General features: G+C 44.5%; 1 protein-coding gene across 1 annotated transcript in view; it reads left to right on the forward strand.

Annotated features, from left to right (window-relative positions):
- Positions 1–1,892: 1,892 nt before the first annotated feature.
- Positions 1,893–20,964, forward strand: part of LOC123514388 (carbohydrate sulfotransferase 11-like) — a gene marked incomplete at both ends in the record, with an annotated part of 36,681 nt that continues 17,609 nt past the window's right edge. Inside the window, one exon of the mRNA XM_045272288.1 lies at positions 1,893–2,075. Coding sequence (XP_045128223.1) covers positions 1,893–2,075 — 183 coding nt within the window. The remainder of the gene's footprint in view (positions 2,076–20,964) is intronic.

The raw sequence follows: 20,964 nt of genomic DNA on the forward strand, positions 1-20,964 counted from the left end.
ACGTGGCTGTAAACAAAGGGTCTCTCCCTTCCCGCCGCTCCACACGCCCCACCACTCCACCAGGCCACCACAGCCAGTTTATCCTTCACTGTTGTAAGAATAACGTGCTGCGCTTTCTCTGTGCAATTTTTTTTTTTCACATTTAGAAGCTTACAATGGCACCGAAGAGGCTTGTTAGTGGTGAGAATAAGCCTACAAGAAAGAATGTACTGACAACCATCGAAAGGAAAAAGGAGATTATTGATAAATACGAGAAAGGAAGAAGAATAACTGATCTTGCAGCTGAGTACTGTATGGCTAAATCTACAGTAGCCACAATACTGAAGAAGACAACTCATTAAAAGAGCTGATGTGGCGATTGGTATGAAAAAACAATTTAAGCGACCTGCGGCATTGGAAGAAATGGAAAAATTATTGATTGGATAAACCAAAGGCAGGTGGCTGATGATTCTTTGTTAGAGGCCATAATTTGTGCAAGGCTAGGCTGCTGGATCGTGATCTTATTTCTGATACTACATCTGACTCCAATGATGATTTTAAAGTAAGTAAAGGGTGGTTTGTAAATTTCAAGAAAAGAACTGGAATTCATTCTGTTGTGAGGCACGGCGAGCCCACAAGTCAGGAGTGAACATATGCTATACTGTGTCACCAACTCCCACGATGGATGGTGGGAGTGACAGTGATTTCACGATGTCCAATTCCGCCACCTCTCTCGCACGCCTTACTTCTACACCTCGGGTCTCTTGCCACGTTGTGGGGAGACAACTTTTGAATGAGAGTGGTATCAGAAGGGCTTTGGAATTGACAGTTTCTATAATAATAGAGAGCGAGGATAGTGATGTTCTGGGCTCTGAAACGGATATAGGTTCAACCACGGATGGGGAGGACATTCCACCACCACCACCAGCAACTCCTATTGTATGTATTTTATATGTTTTTGCAAAAATATACAAAGGGAATATTTTGATTGAGAGAGAGAGAGAGAGAGAGAGAGAGAGAGAGAAGGATACAAGGGACCCGTTTTCTATCACTCTAGCCAAGGCCGCTGGACCCGATCGGATGCAAGGCCACGTACACCGATGATACCACCTCATTTAACATGTGATATTTTGGTAACCGTAGAATCTAGAGACTTCTGGTTTTTGGCATTGCAAAGAGGAAGAGTTGCTTGTGGGCAAAACACCATTTTTTCTCACTCTTTTATTGAATTTCCAAGTGTAATCAGTATGTGAATACTATTTTTTGTGTTTCTCGTCAAACCTCTCCAGTTAGCACGAACTAAAAATCCCAACATCCCCGAGTTTTAGGGGTTAATTGTGATGAAACTGGCCTGTTTTTGAAAAAAAACTACCAAACATGATCTATATAACAAAAGAAGAGAAGTGTCTGCCAGGGCACAAGCCCATGAAAGACAGGCTAACCCTGCTTCTGTGCGCCAATGCTAGCGGCGACTGCAAAATTAAACCACTGCTTTTTTCTAAACTTGGGTTTGGCAATGGCTGGAATGAATTACCTGATTTATATGTATCAATAATCTGACTTTTTAATACTCAAACGGCCATTTGGAACTAATTAAGTTCAAGTATTGAGTCTCCACTGTATATATATATAATATATATATATATATATATATATATATATATATATATATATATATATATATATATATATATATATTAACATGTTTTATTTGCCTCATAAGTTTATAACTGTGAGAGAATGGAGGGAATAAATAGGGGTGGGAGGGACATGGGAGAAGTCTTAAGTTACTCCTGAAAACGTTTTCTATGAAACTGCTCGATACCAACAGATGGCAGCAACGCCACTGTCCTCCAAACTTTAACCCACACTTCAACTTCCTTCTTGTATATTCCTTGGGTGGGAATCACCGTTCTAATTGTGTGTATGTGAGTGTGTTATGTGTGGCCAGTAATACAGCATGTAAACGCCTTCTAACATTAATACCATTTGGCAGATCGTCCTTCCACCAGATCTTTGTGGACAAAAGTCATGAACTCACCTGGTGCAAAGTCCCCAAGGCAGCCAGCACCAGCTGGCTCAATGCCTTCCTGCAGGTGGGTCATATTTTGAGTTCTTTATCATGGCTCCTCTCTCTCTCTCTCTCTCTCTCTCTCTCTCTCTCTCTCTCTCTCTCTCTCTCTCTCTGGTGACTTTTTAGTGACTTGTTTTAGGTGTTACACCATGCAAATGTAACTATAACTACCACAATTTTCTCTTATTTATTTTTTTTGTGTAGGCTTCTCTCCTTTATATCTTGCTGTTACCATTGCTGATAATAGTAATACAATTGTTATTCCTGCTGTTATTATTATTATTACCAATACTGATAATAATACTATTATGACGAGAAGCATCTGGTCTTTGGATAGGCAACTCCTGTAGAGAACAAACAAAAGATAAACAGAGAAAAAAAGGACATTATCCTGTATGTTAATTATCCCTTTCATCTAGCATGACACATTTTCTCCAAAAACTCCTTCACGGACTCAATCATCATTTCATTTATCTCTCTACAGTCCGAACATCAACATCTGTCATGCTCTTCCTGTCTTCTTTACTATTTCATTCCTAGTATACCCTAATTCATTCAGAATTACTTATATGATCTCCCTCCTGTCTTTCACATGGAGGTAGTACACAACTACCAAAACGATAATTTATACCCAGCGAGATCTAATAGCACTAGTTCAATGGGTGCTGTGAACTTTCCATTAAAGCTAGTTGTAATCTCGCTGAAGGTTTCCCTTTGTGCCTCACAACTCAAGGGGGCAGTCACAGCCTGCCCTCTAAAGACAACTCTCCTTCTTCGCACAAAACTACATGCACTTACCACACATACACCCTTCACTTAAAAATTCAAAACTCAAAATGGCGACTCCATATCCAGCCTCGGAGTACCCTTCTGGGGAGGGGACCAGAAATGTTCCCAGGTCGGACTCCTCTCTTGATGTCTTGACACCTCCCTCAACTTTTTCTACATTAACTTCTGCAACATTCCGGGTCTTAGATCTAGTTTTCAATCTGTGGAACATCACCTCTCCTCTACCAAACCTCATCTTCTTTTCCTCACCGAAACACAGCTGTCTGAGGCAATTGACAGTAGCTGCTTTTCTGTTCCTTCCTACTTTCTCTATCCTCATTTTCTCTCCAAAGATGGATGTTGTGTCTATTTGCACAGTGACTTAACTTGCTTTGTGCCCATGCTTTCTAATCTTCCAAGTTTTTCACCATATGGCTTCAACTCAATAGTCATTCTCTAACAAAATTTATCTTTGCTGTCTATCTCTCCCCCTAACTCCACTGACTATATAAAATTCTCTGATTATTTAACTTTCAAAGTGGAGCACATTCTATCCTTCTACCCTTTCGCATAGATCTCCATCCTTAGAGATTTCAATGTTTACCACTGGCTCTGGCTTTCCTCTCCCTTCACTGACCATCGTGGTGATCTAACCTTCAACTTTACTATCATCCTCCATGACCTAGAGCAACTGATGAAACACCCTACTCGTATTCCTGACCGTCTTGGAGATACGCCCAACATTCTTGATCTTTTCCTTACCTCTAATCCTTCTGTTTATGCTGTTACCCTATCTTCTCTGTTGGCTCTTGTGATCACAATCTCACTAGCGTATCTTGCCCTATTTCTCCAATTCCTCCTCAGGATTCCCTAAATCGGAGGTGCCTCTGGCATTTTGCCTCAGCCATTTAGGGGGACCTGAGGAGGTATTATGCTGATTTTCTCTGGAATAATTACCGTTTCCTTGTCAGAGACCCATCTCTCTGTGCTGAACGCGTAACAGAGGTGATAGTGTCTGGCATAGAAGCGTACATTCCTCATTCTTTTTCTCAACCTATACCTTCTAAACCTTGGTTTAACACATCCTGTTCTCGTGCTATACATGATAGAGAGGTTGCCCACAAAAGGTACTTGAGCCTTCCATCTCCTGAATCTCATGCACTTTGTATTTCTGCCTAGAATCATGCCAAGTCTGTTCTTCAACTTGCCAAACACTCTTTCATAAATAGAAAATTTCAAAACATTTCAAACTCAAGGTCCCCTCATGACTTCTGGCATCTAGCCAAAAACATCTCCAATAACTTTTCTTCTTCATCTTTCCCTCCTTTACGTAGCAGACACCTACCGAAAGATTAACTTACTCCCAGAGCGATCTAATAGCACCAGTTCAGGGGGTGCTGTGAACCTTCCATTAAAGCTAGTTGTAATCTCGATGAACATTTCTCTTTGTGTCTCACAACTCAAGGGGGCAGTCACAGCCTACCCTCTAAAGACAACTCTCCTTCTTCACACAAAACTACATGGACTTACCACACATACACCCTTCACTTGAAAATCAAAATTTAAAAGAAAAATGAGAACTCATAATAGCAATGCCTCGGAGTCCCCTTCTGGGGAGGGGACCAAAAATGTCTCCAGATCGAATGCCTCTCTTGATAATGACCCCAGATGCCTTGACACCTCCCTCAACTTTTTCTACGTTAACTTCTGCAACATTCACGGTCTTAGATCTAATTTTCAATCTGTAGAACACCACCTCTCCTCTATCAAACCTCATCTTTTCCTCACTGAAACACAGCTGTCTGAGGCAACTGACAGTAGCTCCTTCTTTGTTCCCTCCTACTTTTTCTATTCTCATTTTCATTCCAAAGCTGGATGTTGCGTCTATGTACGCAATGATCTAACTTGCTCTCGTGCCCACGCTCTTGAATCTTCCAAGTTTTCCACCATCTGGCTTCGACTTAACAGTCACTCTCAAACTAAATTCATCTGTGCTGTTTATCTCTCCCCTAACTCTTCTGACTATAGTCAATTCTTTGACTACTTAACTTCAAAAGTGGAGCACATTCTGTCCCTCTACCTTCTCGCTGAGATTTCCATTCTTGGAGATTTCAATGTTCACCACCAGCTTTGGCTTTCATTTCCCTTCACTGACCATCCTGGTGAACTAGCCCTCAACTTTGCTATCCTCCATGACCTAGAGCAACTGGTGCAACATCCTACTCGTATCCCTGCCCGTCTTGGAGACACGCCTAACATTCTTCATCTCTTCCTCACCTCTAATCCTTCTGCTTATGCTGTCACCCTTTCATCTCTGTTGGGCTCCTCCAATCATAATCTCATTTCTATATCTTATCCTATTTCTCCAATCCCTCCACAGGATCCCCCAAAGTGAAGGTGCCTCTGGTATTTTGCCTCTGCCAGCTGGGGGGACCTGAGGAGGTATGATGCTGCTTTTCCCTGGAATGATTACTGCTTCCGTGTCAGAGACCCATCTCTTTGTGCTGAACGCATAACAGAGGTGATAGTGTCTGGCATGGAGGCATTCATTCCTCATTCTTTATCTCAACCAAAACCTTCTAAACCTTGATTTAACTCAGCCTGTTCTCGTGCTATACATGATAGAGAGATTGCCCACTAAAGGTACTTGAGTCTTCCATCTCCTGAATCTCACGCACTTTATTTCTCTGCCCGGAATCATGCCAAGTCTGTTCTTCAACTTGCCAAACACTCCTTCATAAGTAGAAAATGTCAAAATTTTTCAAACTCAAACTCCCCTCGAGACTTTTGGCATCTAGCCAAAAACATCTCCAATAACTTCTCTTCTTCATCTTTCCCTCTTTTATTTCATCCTGATGGCACCACTGCCATCTCTTCCTTCTCTAAAGCTGGACTCTTCTCTCAAAACTTTGCTCACAACTCCACCTTGGACGATTTGGGCTTGTTCCTACCTCTCCTCCTCCCTCTGACTATTTCATGTCTACAATTAAAATTCTTCGTAACAATGTTTTCCATGCCTTCGCTGGCCTAGACCCTCGGAAGGCTTATGGTCCTGATGGGGTACATCCTATTGTTCTCAAAAACTGTGCTTCCGTGCTTGCACCTTACCTGGTCAAACTCTTCCAACTTTGTCTATCTACTTCTACCTTTCCTTCCTGCTGGAAGTTAGCCTTCATTCAGCCTGTTCCTAAAAAGGGTTACCATTCTAACCCCTCAAACTACCGTCCTATAGCTTTAATCTCTTGCTTGTCTAAAGTTTTTTAATCTATCCTGAATAGGAAGATTCTCAAACATCTGTCACTTTACAATCTTCTGTCTGATCGCCAGTATGGCTTCCGTTAAGATCGCTCTACTGGTGATCTTCTGTTTTTCATTACTGAGTCTTGGTCATCCTCTTTTAGAGATTTCGGTGAAACTCTTGCTGTAGCGTTAGACATATCAAAAGCTTTTGATAGAGTCTGGCATAAAGTTTGATTTCAATACTGCTCTCCTACGACTTCTATCCTTCTCTCTGCAACTTTATCTCAAGTTTCCTTTCCGACCGTTCTATTGCTGCTGTGGTAGACGGCCACTGTTCTTCTCCTAAATCTATTAATAGTGGTGTTTTTCAGGGTTTTGTCCTGTCACCCACTCTCTTTCTATTATTCGTTAATGACCTTCTAAACCAAACTTCTTGCCCTATCCACTCCTATGCTGATGATACCACCCTAGATCTTTCCACGTCCTTTCAGAGACAACCAACCATTCAGGAAGTCAACAGATAATGCAGGGACACCACAGAATGCCTGACTTCCGATCTTTCTAAGATTTCCGATTGGGGCAGAGAAAATCTAGTAGTTTTCAATGCCTCAAAAACTCAATTCCTCTATCTATCAACTCGACACAACCTTCCAGATAACTATCCCCTCTTCTTCAATGACACTCAACTGTCTCCCTCTTCCATAATGAATATCCTTGGTCTTAACTGGAAACTTCACATCTTTTCTCTTGCTAAAACAGCTTCTATCAAGTTAGGTGTTTTGAGGAGTCTCCACCAGTATTTCTCCCCCCTCCAACTGCTTACTCTGTATAAGGGGCTTATCCGCCCGTGTATGGAGTGCTCTTCGCATGTTTGGGGGAGTTCCAGTCACACAGTTTTACTAGATAGGATAAAATGAAAAGTTATTCATCTCATCAACTCCTCTCCTCCGACTAATTGTCTTCAGCCTCTTTCTCCCTGCCGAAATGTTGCATCTCTTTCTATCTTTTATCGCTATTTTCATGCTAACTATTCTACTGATCTTGCTAACTGCATGCCTCCCCTACTCCTGCAGCCTTGCTGCACAAGACTATCTTCTTCCTCTCATCCCTATTCAGTCCAACTCTCTAATAGAAAAGTTAACCAGTACTCTCAATCATTCATCCCTTTCACTGGTAAACTCTGGAACTCCCTCCCTGCATCTGTATTTCCGAATTCCTACGACTTGTCTTGTTTTAAGAGGGAGGTATTGAGGCATTTGCTCCCAAATTTTGGCTGACGCTTTTCTACTTTTTTAGAGAGCCAGCACTCAAGTGGGCCTTTTTTTTATCTTTTCTTTTTTTTGCCCTTAGCCGGTCCTCTTCCCTACGTAAGAAAAAAGATTAAAAAAATCCTGATGGCACCACTCCATCTCTTCTGTCTCTAAAGCTGAAATCTTCTATCAAATCTTTGCTAACAACTTCACCTTGGATGATTCTGGGGTTGTTTCTCCCTCTGACTATTTCATGCCTACAATTAAAGGTGTTTGCCCTCTCTTGCCTAAACCCTTGGAAAGCTTATGGACCTGATGGGATCCTTACTATTGTTCTCAAAAACTGTGCTTCCGTGCTTGCACCTTGCCTGGCCAAACTCTCTCAACTATGTCTATCAACTTTCCTTTTTGCTGGAAGTTTGCCTACATTCAGCTTATTCCTAAAGAGGGTGACCGTTCTAATCCCTCAAACTACCGTCCTATAGATTTAATCTCTTGCTTGTGTAAAGCTTTGAGGATTTATCCTCAATAGGAAAATTGTTAAACATTTGTCACTTCACAATCTTCTATCTGATCGCCAGTATTTCTTGTCAAGGTCGCTCTACTGGTGATCTGAAGTTCCTTACTGAGTTTTGGTCATCCTCTTTTAGAGATTTCGGTAAAACTTTTGCTGTCACATTAGACATATCAAAACTGCCCTCCTACGGTTTCTATCTTTCCCTCTGCAGCTTCATTTCAAATATCCTTTCTGACCATTCTATTGCAGCCGTGTTAGATGGCCAGTGTTCTCCTAAGTCTATTAACATTGGTGTTCCTCAGGGTTCTGTCCTGTCATCCACTCTCTTTCTATTATTCATTAATGATATTCTTAAAATTTTTTGCCCTATCCACTCATATGCTGATGATACCACCCTACATCTTTTCACGTCCTTTCAGGAAGTAATCGGATCACGCAGGGATGCCACAGAATGCCTGACTTTTGATCTTTTTAAGAATTTTAATTGGAGCATCCATCTATCAACTTGACATAACCTTCCCGACAACTATCCCCTCTTTTTCATTGACACTCAACTGTCTCCCTCTTCCACACTGAATATTCTCAGCCTGTCCTTTACTCATAATCTTAACTGGAAACTTCACATCTCATCTCATGCAGAAACAGTTTCTATGAAGTTATGGCGGTGTGTCTGCCAGTTTTTCTTGCCCCTCCGACTGCTAACTCTGTACAAGGGCCGTAATTGTCCTTATATGGAGTACTTTTCGCATGTTTTGGGGGCGTTCCAGTCACACAGTTTTACTAGATAGGGTAGAATCAAAAGCTATTCCCTCCTCTGACTAACTGTCTTCAGCCTCTTTCTCACTGCCGAAATATTGATCTCTTTCTATATTTTATCGCTATTTTCATGCTAACTGCGCTACTAATCTTGTTAACTGCATTCCTCACCTCCTCCTGCATGCTCACTGCATAAGGCTTTCTTCTTCCTCTCATCCCTATTCTGTCCAACCCCCTAATGCAAGAGTTAACTAGTATTCTCAGTCATTCATACCTTTTCTTTGGTAAACTCCTGCCTCTGTATTTTCATCTTCATTCAACTTGATTTCTTTTAAGAGGGAGGTTTCAAGACATTTGTTCCTGAATTTTGGATAAGTCACGTGACATTTAAGGGAACTGGCAACCCAGTGGGCCTTTTTTTCCATGTTTTGTCTCTCGTGGCCAGTTATCCGTCCTCCATAAAAAAAATAAAACATTATTCTCACACTCCAGCACCACATGCTCCACTGTCTCATCCTCTCTAGTATCATACATCTAGCACACTTTGCTGCAGGACTCAAACTATCTATAGTTTCTTGTGTTCACATCTATGCACTGGATCCTAGCTTGGAAGAGATCACCACCCAGGCTACTATCATACCACCTCTCATACACTGGGGCCTCTTTTTTCTTGTACCATTCAAGAGTACTCTTTCATTCCATCTCATTCTTCCATATATTCACACCCACACACTTCACTTTTCTTCGTCTATCTCACTCTTCCATATCCTCACATCCCATTCAGTTCCCTCTCTGCCTCCAATTGTCACAATAGGCCTGTGCGATAGACCCTTAATCCATCTCTACTCATTTTTATTCTCCCAGTCATTCTCATCTCACGCACAGCTTGTAATCCACTCCTCTCTGTCATTCTAATGCATCTCTTCCTCCATATATGTATTTTTTTTTTTTTATGTAAGAGGAGAAAGCTAGCGAAGTTCAACATAAATCCAAACCCTTCCTCCAAAAAAAGGACTCACTTAGTCGCCACTCGCCTTGCAGGTCCTTGCTTCTGCTTTCATTCCATTCTCTCCATCCAACCTAATCTTGTACTTAACCCATTAGTGGTGAGTCATAGATCCCATTTGAATTTTTTATATGAAATTTGGTACAAATGGTGCCTACGGGATAATAAATGCAAATCAAAAAGAAATTTTTGGAAATTGGATTCGGAAATTAGGAAGACATGCACATCCTTTAAAGTACCCGTAGGCACTACCCATGAAAAAAAAGTAAAATATACAAGTAGGAAAACTGAAAGAAAACACTAGAAATTTGTATATATTAATAAATTTATCGAATCTCAATAAGTGTTTAGGAATAAATGTATGCTCTTTAAGAAATTAACTCAGCAAAATCACACAATATATACCGTATTTTACGGCTTACAAGATGCACTTTTTTTTTCCTAAAAAATACCCTGAAAAATACTAGTGCGTCTTCCAAGATGAATGTTGTATTGTAAGGCAGCATCCAACCTCAAGTGAGCTTGGACACTTGATCGATAGTGACCTGGATTTGTATGTTGAGTCATTACATTATGATGTTGCTTAAGTACCATTTAATTCAGCCTTTTATATTATTGTTACGTACCCGTGCACCGCTGTACCTGCCACACTTGGCACCACACTCACGGGCACCCTCACTGCTCACTCTGCTAGGCACTCCACCGCCGATCCTGCAGTGACGCGACGAGGGAGAAGGTGGTACTACTGAGAAGGTACAGAGGTACTTACTGGCGTGGTGCAGCGTGAGCTCAGCGCCTGAGGCTAAGGAATGCAGACACGTGTACTATGGCAGGAGGTGTTCCAACGGCAGGATGAGGGGGAGAGACAGACGGCGTGACCTTAACCTTTATTTCCTCACGGCTTATCACACAGGGTAACATTACTGTCTCGCTAGCACAGTTCCGCTACTACACAGATGCCACAGTTGCAAACACAGTAACACAGTCCAGGGTAACAGCGGAGCAGGGAACAGGCACAAGTTAGCGTGAGCACGCTACCGTAGGGTTGGGAGGCAGGCCGGAGACTTCCCACTGAATCTGCTGATCCAGCGCGGGTAAACACAGCGTCCTTCAGTGCCCCCCATCAACACCCCAAAATCTACATACACAAAAATAAGCAAATATGCAACACTGGTCCTACTAGTAAAAAAAATAAACAGATATGCAACACTGCCCCCCCTTCTAAGTCAGACGACCCGTCTGCCTTACACTAACATTACATCAAGGCACTTATAAAATAACACTAAACACAAAGAAAGCTACACACTGGTGTCAGTGTCACTAAAACAATAATCTCTAGCCCATGTAAGTGGATGGCAGAATCGCCTGGGGCGCACAATGGGTGAAGAAGCCCCTACCACAATTTGAGTGTCACTGTCGCCCCCATCATGATCACTGTCACTTCCATTGTCCTCAGGAGCTGATTCACGGGCTAACTCAGCTAGGGATGGTTCACTGGGTGGGCCATATCATTGTCCTGAGCCACCTCATCACCATGCGACTCGCCCCACGAGAACTCACCAGGCCCCGCATACTTGGCCAGGCGATCCACATGGACCACACGTCGACGCCGACCGTCACCTGGGCTGATGCGGTAGGTTACATCAGAGAGGGCCTCCACGACGGTATAAGGTCCATCCCAAGGGCTTTGCAACTTTGGAGACAACCCTTGCTTCTGGCGAGGATTGTGAAGCCACACCAACTCCCCCGAGAGGTAGCTAGCATCACGCACCCGCTGCTGGTATCTCCGCCACATTGCCTGACCAGTGAGGTGGAGGCTATCACTCACCCTCCGGCGAGTGTCATCCAGGTGACGAAGTGCTTCTGCATAACCTGTCTCCACCGTAGGCAGATCCTCGTCAGGAGGCCTCCCAGTTGCTAGGTCTACCAGTAGGCGCATCTCCTGGCCAAACATGAGACTAGCTGGCGTGTACCCGGTGGCCTCATGCTCAGTGAAGCGATAGGCCATCAGAAGGTAGGGCACAGCCACACGTCTCAGTCCTGTTGGCTGGCCCCACAATACTTTGCTAGCTCATCTGCCAGGGTATGGTTAAATCTCTTGACCATGCCGTCACTCTGGGGTCTAAGCGGTGTAGTCCGGGTCTTGTGGATGCCAAGCAGGCCACAACATTCACTGAAGACCCTGGACTCGAACACACGTCCCTGATCTGAATGTTGCTCGCCTGGGACCCCAAACCTGGTGACAAACTGGGTGGCTAACACCTCAGCCACTGTTCCTGCCTCATGGTCGGGGAGGGCGTACACCTCTGGCCACTTCGTAAAATAATCCATAATGACGCAGATGAACCGGTTGCCTCTTGGAGTGCAGGGAAGGGGACCAGCTATGTCCATTGCAACCCTCTCCATGGGTGCTCCTGCTTGGTATAACTGGAGGGGTGCGTGCGTCCGGCGGGCAGGACCTTTCTTTGCCGTACAGGCGTGGCAGGTGCAACACCACTCCATCACATCCCGCCTCATGCTAACCTAGTAGAAGCGCTGTCGGAGGCAGCACAGCGTTTTCTTGATTCCCTGGTGGCCACTAGTGTTTCCTGCATGCACCTCTCATAGCAGAGCACGCAGTGTCACCACCAGCCATCTGTGTTCTTCCTTACTGGCATCCACCTAGCGCCGTTGCAGCACACCCGCCTCCATCCGCAGCAAAGCCCACTGCTCCACGAGACATTTAGTGACAGGGCTTTCAGGTGCCACTTCCTCCCAATGAAGTGACCCAGGAAAGGCACCTCATGCTGGAAGAAAGTACACTTTTTAGGGCTAAGCTTGAGGTTTGCCTTCCTCAGACGGTGTAGCACCTCTTCTAGCCGCTCCAGCTCCTCTTCAAAGGTGCCCCCAAAGACCAGCACATCGTCGAGATATACCAGCGCCGTCTTCCACTGCAATCCGTCAAGTACCTTCTCCATCAGCCGCTCAAAGCATCCCGGAGCATTGCAAAGGCCAAATGGCATGACATTGAAGCGCCATAGTCCTTGCCCCAAGGAGAACGCCGTTTTCTTCTTGCCCTCCTCAGCCATCTCCACTTGATGGTAGCCGGCCTTGAGGTCAAGCGTGGAGAACCACCACACCCCCATCAGTGCATCAAGTGTATCATCTATTCTTGGAAGAGGGTAGGAATCTTTCACAGTTACCTCATTAAGAGCTCTGTAGTCCACACAGAACCGGTTGGAACCATCCTTCCTGGTGGCAAGGACTACTGGGGACGTCCATGGGCTGTCTGACCTCTCAATAAGCCCCAAGCCAGTTATCTCAGTGACAGCACGCTGCATTTCTTCCCTCTTGGCTGGAGCTACACAGTGCGGGGGCTGCTTGATTGGAGGGCAGTTGTTGGTGTTAATTGTGTGTTTCACCAAAGAAGTACGACCTAGATCCATGTCTCCTCGGCTGAACACGTCGGCGTACTTGCTGAGGGTGTGCCGCATCACCTTCACCTGAGACTCCGTCAGGCGGGCGGCATTCCTGCGCGCCAAGTCCTCCAGGTGCTCGGGCATATCAACTCTGGCCATTCCCTCACTCTTAGGCTGCTCACTTGTCACTCTGCTGCTCAGCTGCTGCTTTTCCCCAGGTGTGGTGGTGGTACTGTTGGGTTCCTGATCCTCCTTTGTCAACATACACTGGACTCTGCATTCTGTCTGTGGGGCTGTGTGCTTGGCCTCAACACCTGTTACCTGCTCGGCGGCACTCATTGGGAGTAAGGGCACCTCTTCTCCGTGCACCTTCAATGTCTGATTCCCGAGATCCACGCACGCTCCACATTGAGTCAGGTAATCTAGGCCCAGCAGGCAAGGCTCCTCCATGTCGGCAACATACACTGGCCCCTTGAGTGATACACAATGTCTTGTGACTCCACAAAGTCGCCGTGGGGCGACCGGGGGATCGCTTGTGCTCACCACGTCCTCCCTGGCAAACGTCCTCTCAGCCCCTGTATCCACCACCAGGAAGCACGGTTTCCCATCTACTGTACCAGCCACCTGAGCAGCTAGGGATGTGGCCAGATGGCATTTTATTCCACGTGGGGCCCCACGGGTGTTGTTGGCTGGGTCGCGGCCCCTGCGCCCAGCCCGGCAGTGTTTCCCACCTGCGCAACAGTCTTAGGCTGTTGGCAGGCACTGAACATGTGGCCCAGCTTTCCACACCTCCAGCAGCAGGGTTGGAAGGTAGGGCGGTGCAGTTCATCCAGTGAACGCGACTTTCTCCCCAGCCCGCACTGGTGCTGTTTGTGGCCTGTCTTGCCACATCCCCAGCACATACCCCTAAAACCATCAGGGCTTACCTTTCTCTGCATAGCTAGCTTCCTGGTCTGTGTGTGGCGGGCACGAATACCTCAGCGGGGAGGAGGATCAATGAGGTGATAGGGAGGCTCAGCAATGTCACCCGTTGTCCGGGGAAAGGCCTCAGACTCTAGGGCTCATGCTAGTGCCACCTGCACATCCTCTGGGTGGGCCTGCTTCACATACAGCTGGAGCTCTCTATCCCGCAGTGCATCCACGAAGTGGTCACGTGCCAACACTCACCATGTCCTCGGCGGCTGCAGGATAAGCACGGCAGACCAAAGTTTCCAAGTCCTGAGCCAGCTGGGAAAGAGGCTCGCCCACGGCCCGCACTCTTGCCTTAAGGCGTGCCCGGTATACTTCTGCCTATTGGTGGTGGCCAAACCTCTTCTGAAGTGCTCCCACCACACTAGTGTAGGATGTTCGCTGTACTGGGGTTAAGTGGGCCAGCACCTCCAACGCTGCCCCACGCAGGCTGGACACTAACTGCAGGGCACACTCGTCTTCATCCCATGCTTGAGCATTCGCCAGGAGCTCGAATTGGGTCAAATAGGCCTCCCAGGCCACCTTCCCGTCAAACTTTGAGGGCTTCCTCCTACTTGGCTGGTCCTGACGGGATGCTGGTAAGTGGCGTGGGGAAGTGGCGGTGGCATGCGGTGGAAAAGCTGGGTGGCGACCCGGAGATCTTCGGCGAGAACCCGTGCAGCGAAGTGGTGAGGGAGAATGAGAGAGTGGGCTGTGGGGGGGTGAGATCCCCGAGTGCAGTGTTGCCAGCTCGGCTCTTCATCCCTCCACCTCCCTCCTAACAGCATCCATAGTCGTCACGGTCTCCCTCCTGGCGGTTTCTATTGCTTGCTGCAGCTCCTCCTTCACGGCAGCACATTGCTCCTCAGTGTACCGCTGGGCTTCCAGGCGAACAGCGTGCAAACCCTCCTGCACTGCAGTCCTCACCTCCACAATGCGTTCCTCAGCCCGCTGATCTGCCCTGCGTGCTGTTTCACGTGCCTGCTCTGCCTGTGTGTCAATCTTACCCATCATAATGGCAAGAAGAGTCATCATGTCTGGCTTCCGTTCACTGTCCCGGACCACTACCATCAACAGGTAACGACGCCGCTCTCTCACTGTCCCCACTGCCATCTTCCCCAGGTGGCAACAACGCTCTTTCACCAAACTGTTCGTCTGCCATCTTGCCACTGCCAGCCCGGGGTCGCCAATAACTCACGACTTAACACTCGCCGCTTATCTGTGCGGTTTTATCGCCGGAATTTCACCCCACACTCCTGACACCAATTGTTACGTAGCCGTGCACCGCTGTACCTGCCACGCTCGGCACCACACTCACGGGCACCCTCACTGCTCACTCTGCTAGGCACTCCACCGCCGATCCTGCAGTGATGCGATGAGGGAGAAGGTGGTACTACCGAGAAGGTACAGAGATACTTTACTGGCGTGGTTCGGCGTGAGCTCAGCGCCCGAGGCTAAGGAATGCAGACATGCGTACTATGGCAGGAGGTGTTCCAACGGCAGGATGAGGGGGAGAGACAGGTGGCGTCACCTTAACCTTTATTTCCTCACAGCTTAACTCACAGGGTAACACTACTGTCTCGCTAGCACAGTTCCGCTACTACACAGATGCCACAGTTGCAAACACAGTAACACAGTCCAGGGTAACAGTGGGGTAAAGAACAGGCACAAGTGAGCGTGAGCACGCTACCGTAGGGTCGGGAGGCAGGCCGGAGACTTCCCGCCGAATCAGCTGATCCAGCGCGGGTAAACACAGCGTCCTTCAGTGCCCCTCATCAACACCCCAAAATCCACATACACAAAAAAAAGCAAACATGCAACACTGGTTCCACTAGTAAAGAAAATAAACAGATATGCAACATTATGTAAACTCAGTACCTAGGTGTTACAAGTATTTCCAATACCATAATCCTTCCTGCAACCTACTCAGCGTGTGGAGAAAATGGCCCGCTCCCTTGTCTCATTGCAACACACGTATGTACATGCACACGAATGCCCACACATGCCAGGACCTTTATACCCTTATTAATAGAACATCCAAGTGGCTTACTCATTCAAGCAAGAGTCAAAACTCCACTTGTGAATTATATTCACATTGATAAAGTCTATGAAGCACGACTACAAAATAAAATAAATACAAACTGCAGCACTGACGTGTTCGGTTTTGGCGATCGGACAAGTGATTCCGTAATGTAAACAACAGGTCTAAAACATGCCGTCGCCAGCCACTAAAACAAGAAGAGATGAACTGTTTCACTGTGTATTTACCTATGGTGTTTTTATTTACATAGTTTTAAATTTGTGGTGAGTGCTCCAGCAAATTTGTAATGAGTGGTGAAACAATAGTGTCTTGCAGACTCCTTGCTTCAGATGTTTTTTGTGTTCAGTGGTCGGGTATATGGTGAATACGTTCTTGTATGAGAATGACTTTTTTTTCTTAGAAATTTCTTTCAAATATTAGGGTGCGTCTTGCAAGCCGTAAAATACGGTGTATATATATATATATATATATATATATATATATATATATATATATATATATATATATATATATATATATATATATATATATATGTACAGTAAGTCCTCTTTATATGGTAGTTCTTTATCTGGTAAATTCACAGTTACGGTATTTGAAAATTAGTACATTCGATTCGATATTTAAGGCGGCGTCACACTAGCACTTTTCCGTCTTCTTTTTCTGTGAATTTTCTGACGAGTGTCAACTTTTGCAGACGGTGGCCGTCACACACAAGCTTGCTTCCGCCTTTGCCACGTTTGTCGATTGTAAACAAACATGGCTCCTCATTCACCCCAGCAAGCCGCAGCTTTTTTTGCACCTTATAATGTAATCACCTGTTCTTTGATCCCAAAGGCAACGGTGACCTCTAATATTCTCTATGAGAAATTCGTCAGTTTGTTTTGTCCACTGCTCATCTTGGCCAGCTACTTGGAAGTTGCCTTGGAAATATTCAAAAGCGTCGCACATTCGCACTCCCCAGGAAATGTACACAAACAACTGAGGAACTTTTCATTGCTAGGCTAGAAGAAAAAAAAAGAAATATACAAATATATATTCATCAACTCATTTAAATTTTTTGTCATGATAATAGCATTCTTCCGTTTAACAAAAAAAAAAATTTTTTTTTAATAAAAGTGTTGATTAGAAACCATAGTTCTTATTTTGACTAAAAATTGGCGCTAGACGAAAACGATGCGTTCCGTCTGACTCAAGACGACGGAAAGAGTTGACAGAAGAGTAAAAAGACGACGGAAATCGCCTGAGACGACAGAAAAAGTGCTAGTGTGACGCTGCCTTAAGAAGAATTCACAGATACGGTATCTGCTCATGTCATCGGAGAGGGCTCAGCGCGGGGGAGCAGGGGTGATGACGTCATCCACGCCACACCTCCCCGCCACTCTCAGTACTGACTTTAACTTGACCACCCTTTGAGTCTATTATCTCTTCCCCTGCCCCCTTTTTTTTTTAACTGCATTGCATATTACATACATGCATTACTAATGATGAATAAATGGAATATTAAAGGGTGTATTGTAAGTGCAATTATATTCATGATAATTATGGCAAACATTTAAAACATACTACCAGCGGCAAACCATGCAGCAACTGATAAAGGGCACAGATGGGCCTGGCAAGCTCACTATCAGAGAATGGTGGAAGTCCTATAACATCAAGCATGCCTTAGATTACATCAAGTCATCTTGGGACGAAGTGAAGACGTTTACCATGAACTTGGCATGGAATAAAGTATGGCCAGAATGCGTGCATGACTTCCCAGGCTTGACTGAAGACGACATCGGTGTGATCAGAAATGACATAGTAAATCTGTGCCATAGGGCTGGCTTCGATGAAGTTGATGATGATGATGTTCAAGAACTTTTGGAAAGCCATGCTGAACCTCTCTCAAATGATGAACTTACAGAGCTAGACAAGGCATCACAGGAAGCAGAAAAAGAGGGAGACGAGGAAGAAGAACCTGTGCGTGGCGTGGACATCAAAACTCTTAGAGAATGTCTCGGTGGTATCGAAAAAACTCTGGAAACCCTGAAGGAATGTGACCCAAATCCTGCCATGAGTAGCAAAGTGGCTCATGACGTAGAGAAAAGTGTCAAGATTTATTAAGAAATCTATGATAAAGAAAATAGAAAAAACAAACAGTCCTCCATCTACTCGTTCTTCAAGCCAGTCATACAATGCTGTCCCTGTCACACCTGCCAACCCTGCTACAGCTGGCCCTTCCACATAAGCTTCCGATAGTGCAGACAACAACGTCTTATCATCATCTGCTCACTCAGCCAAAGATGAGTAAGGGCTGAAATCCCTACTGTCCCTTAGCCTCGGGAGGGACATCATCTGATAGAATACATGGCAAGTGAAAGGTAAATAAAAATATTTTGTTTATTTCTTTTGCGCAGTAGCTACTTTACATTTTTTTTTTTTATGACTATTTTCATATACACTTAACCCTTGGCTATCGCACCCAATTGGGGCTGAAATAGCCGCGCTATAGCCGAAAACGCGATAGCATCCTTCTAAGGATGATATCACTCTTGCATCCTCTGAAACCTCCACCACCTTAGGACATTGCTTTATAGATTTGGTTGTTAATGAATGCTGTTATCCCCATACTAAGCTCTCTGTACTCCGTCGCCTGTGCTCCAGGATAATTTTAGGACAAGATTTTATGGGACAACATGAAGCAGTAGAATTCATTTTAAAGGGCTCTTTACCTACACTGACTATATGTGATGTAGCAAGTATGAACTTTGATCCACCTTCTGTGTTTCCTAATCTAACTCCTGATATTGAACCTGTCGCAACTCCTACACGCAAATTTACTGAGGCAGATCAAGAGTTCATCCATAAAGAGATCGAGTCTCTGTTACAAGCTGGTATAATAAAAAAGAGTCAGTCATCCATAAAGAGATCGGGTCTCTGTTACAAGCTGGTATAATAAAAAAGAGTCAGTCATCCATAAAGAGATCGGGTCTCTGTTACAAGCTGGTATAATAGAAAAGAGTCAGTCACCCTGGAGAGCTCAAGTGTTAGTCACTAAGGACGAAAGACATAAAGAGCGTATGGTAGTAGATTATTCTATGACTATCAATCGTTTCACACAACTTGATGCTTATCCAATGCCTTAATTCTATGATTTGATACATAAAATGGCTAAATACAGATTATTTAGTAAGATTGACTTAAAAAGCTCTTCGCAAGGAGGTCAGTTCACTCCAGCCTATCTGCCTGTACACACACATGTAGATCTGGTTTTAGTGCTAAGTAAAGCCTTGGGTTAAGGTAGTGTTTCTTACACCTAAACTCACCACATACTTTATTTGCTGTATATACAGCAGGCAACTCCCGCTTAACGAAGGTTCACACAATGAAATTTCGCTACAATGGAGGTTTCCTCTTACTACCACCTGCTCGTTTAACGAACACCAAACTCACTTTAACGAAATTTTATCCAGGTAATTTTTTCCAAGTTTGAAAGCCCCGCTGTATCACGCAAGCCGACAGGCTTTTGAATACATCAGTACCTCGTGGACAAAACACACACCACTCACTCTCCTAGTTCAAAACAATAACAGCAACAGTGTCAGCAGCAGCTCATCTTCCCTCACTACATGCCACCAAAACGCTCTGCAATGTCGCCTAGCGTTGCTAAGAAGATCAGGAAGTCTCTTACTCTCGAAGTAAAGCTGAATATTATTCACAGACACAAGTGAGGTGAGAAAACTAATAGCATTTCTTCCCACCATGGCTTGACTCCATCTACTGTCTACCATTTTCAAGTCAGCAGACTCTATTAAGAAAGCTGGTGAGATTATATCTTCCTTGCAAGCTAAAAGAACCACCTGAATTCGTGACTCTGCAATGGATAAAATGAAAAGCCTTGTGGAAATGTGGTACATAAGTTTTGTATGTGGTACAATGATGTGCCCTTTGCCAGCTAGCGTATTTCCTGCTCCACTCTCCCTCCCTTCATAAATTTAAGATCATCAGCATTATAAAGTTACTTACATACATTAGTGTACATTGTAATAACTTAGTCTTAAATTAAACTGCTTAACTGTTTAACTTCATAATTTTTACTTTCACTGTACTATGATGCACTCTCGCTTTGTTTACTCTCAATGGAAGCTCAAGTCAAGGGTTAAACTTATTATAATTGGTTCGCTTAACGAAAATTCGCTTAACTAATGTTTTTTTAGGAACGTAACCCCTTCGTTAGGCGGGAGTTGCCTGTAGTTGATTCCACTCAGCTTCTATGAAGTATACCTTTAACCTTGCAAATTCTGCCTTCCCATAATTATATCTTCCATTTTTGTGAAGTTTGTTCTTATTTATTGCTGATCTGCTGTCTAGGATTAATTCAATTAACAGATGGTCACTTTTCCCTAGAGGGCACTGATAATTTATTTCTTCAATGACGTCAGTCTCTTTCATAAGCAATAGGTTGAGTTGATGTCTCCTCATTTTCTCCAACTCTTGTAGTTTCCCTTATCCACTATGTCAGTGTTAATTATTATTAAGTTTAGTATTGTATATCCCCATGACTTTTCTCCTTGTGTGGTTCAGTTTTCAGATGAAGTCACCCATACGTGTTACATTCCTGCTTTCTTTCAATATTTTTTTTTAACAATTCAGACTTTTCATTATCCGGACCACTACCTGCACCTATTTAGTCCGGAAAAACGAGGGTCGAGTGTATATACATAATTTGTTTTTCATGATAATATTTTCCCATCTTAATAAGAATTTACTATCTATCTGTGTGTGTGTGTGTGTGTGTGTGTGTGTGTGTGTGTGTGTGTTTCACTGTTTGATCAGTGAAACAGTGAAACACACACACACACACACACACACACACACACACACACACGAAACGAGATGGAGCATGGAAAAGGTGGAGAAGAAACAGAAATCCAGAAAATAAGGAAAACTTCAAAACAGCAAGAAATAAATATGCTAAGGTGAGAAAGGAAGAAGAAAAGAACTATGA

Source organism: Portunus trituberculatus, chromosome 37 (assembly GCF_017591435.1).
Source record: "Portunus trituberculatus isolate SZX2019 chromosome 37, ASM1759143v1, whole genome shotgun sequence".
Lineage (NCBI taxonomy): Eukaryota > Metazoa > Arthropoda > Malacostraca > Decapoda > Portunidae > Portunus > Portunus trituberculatus.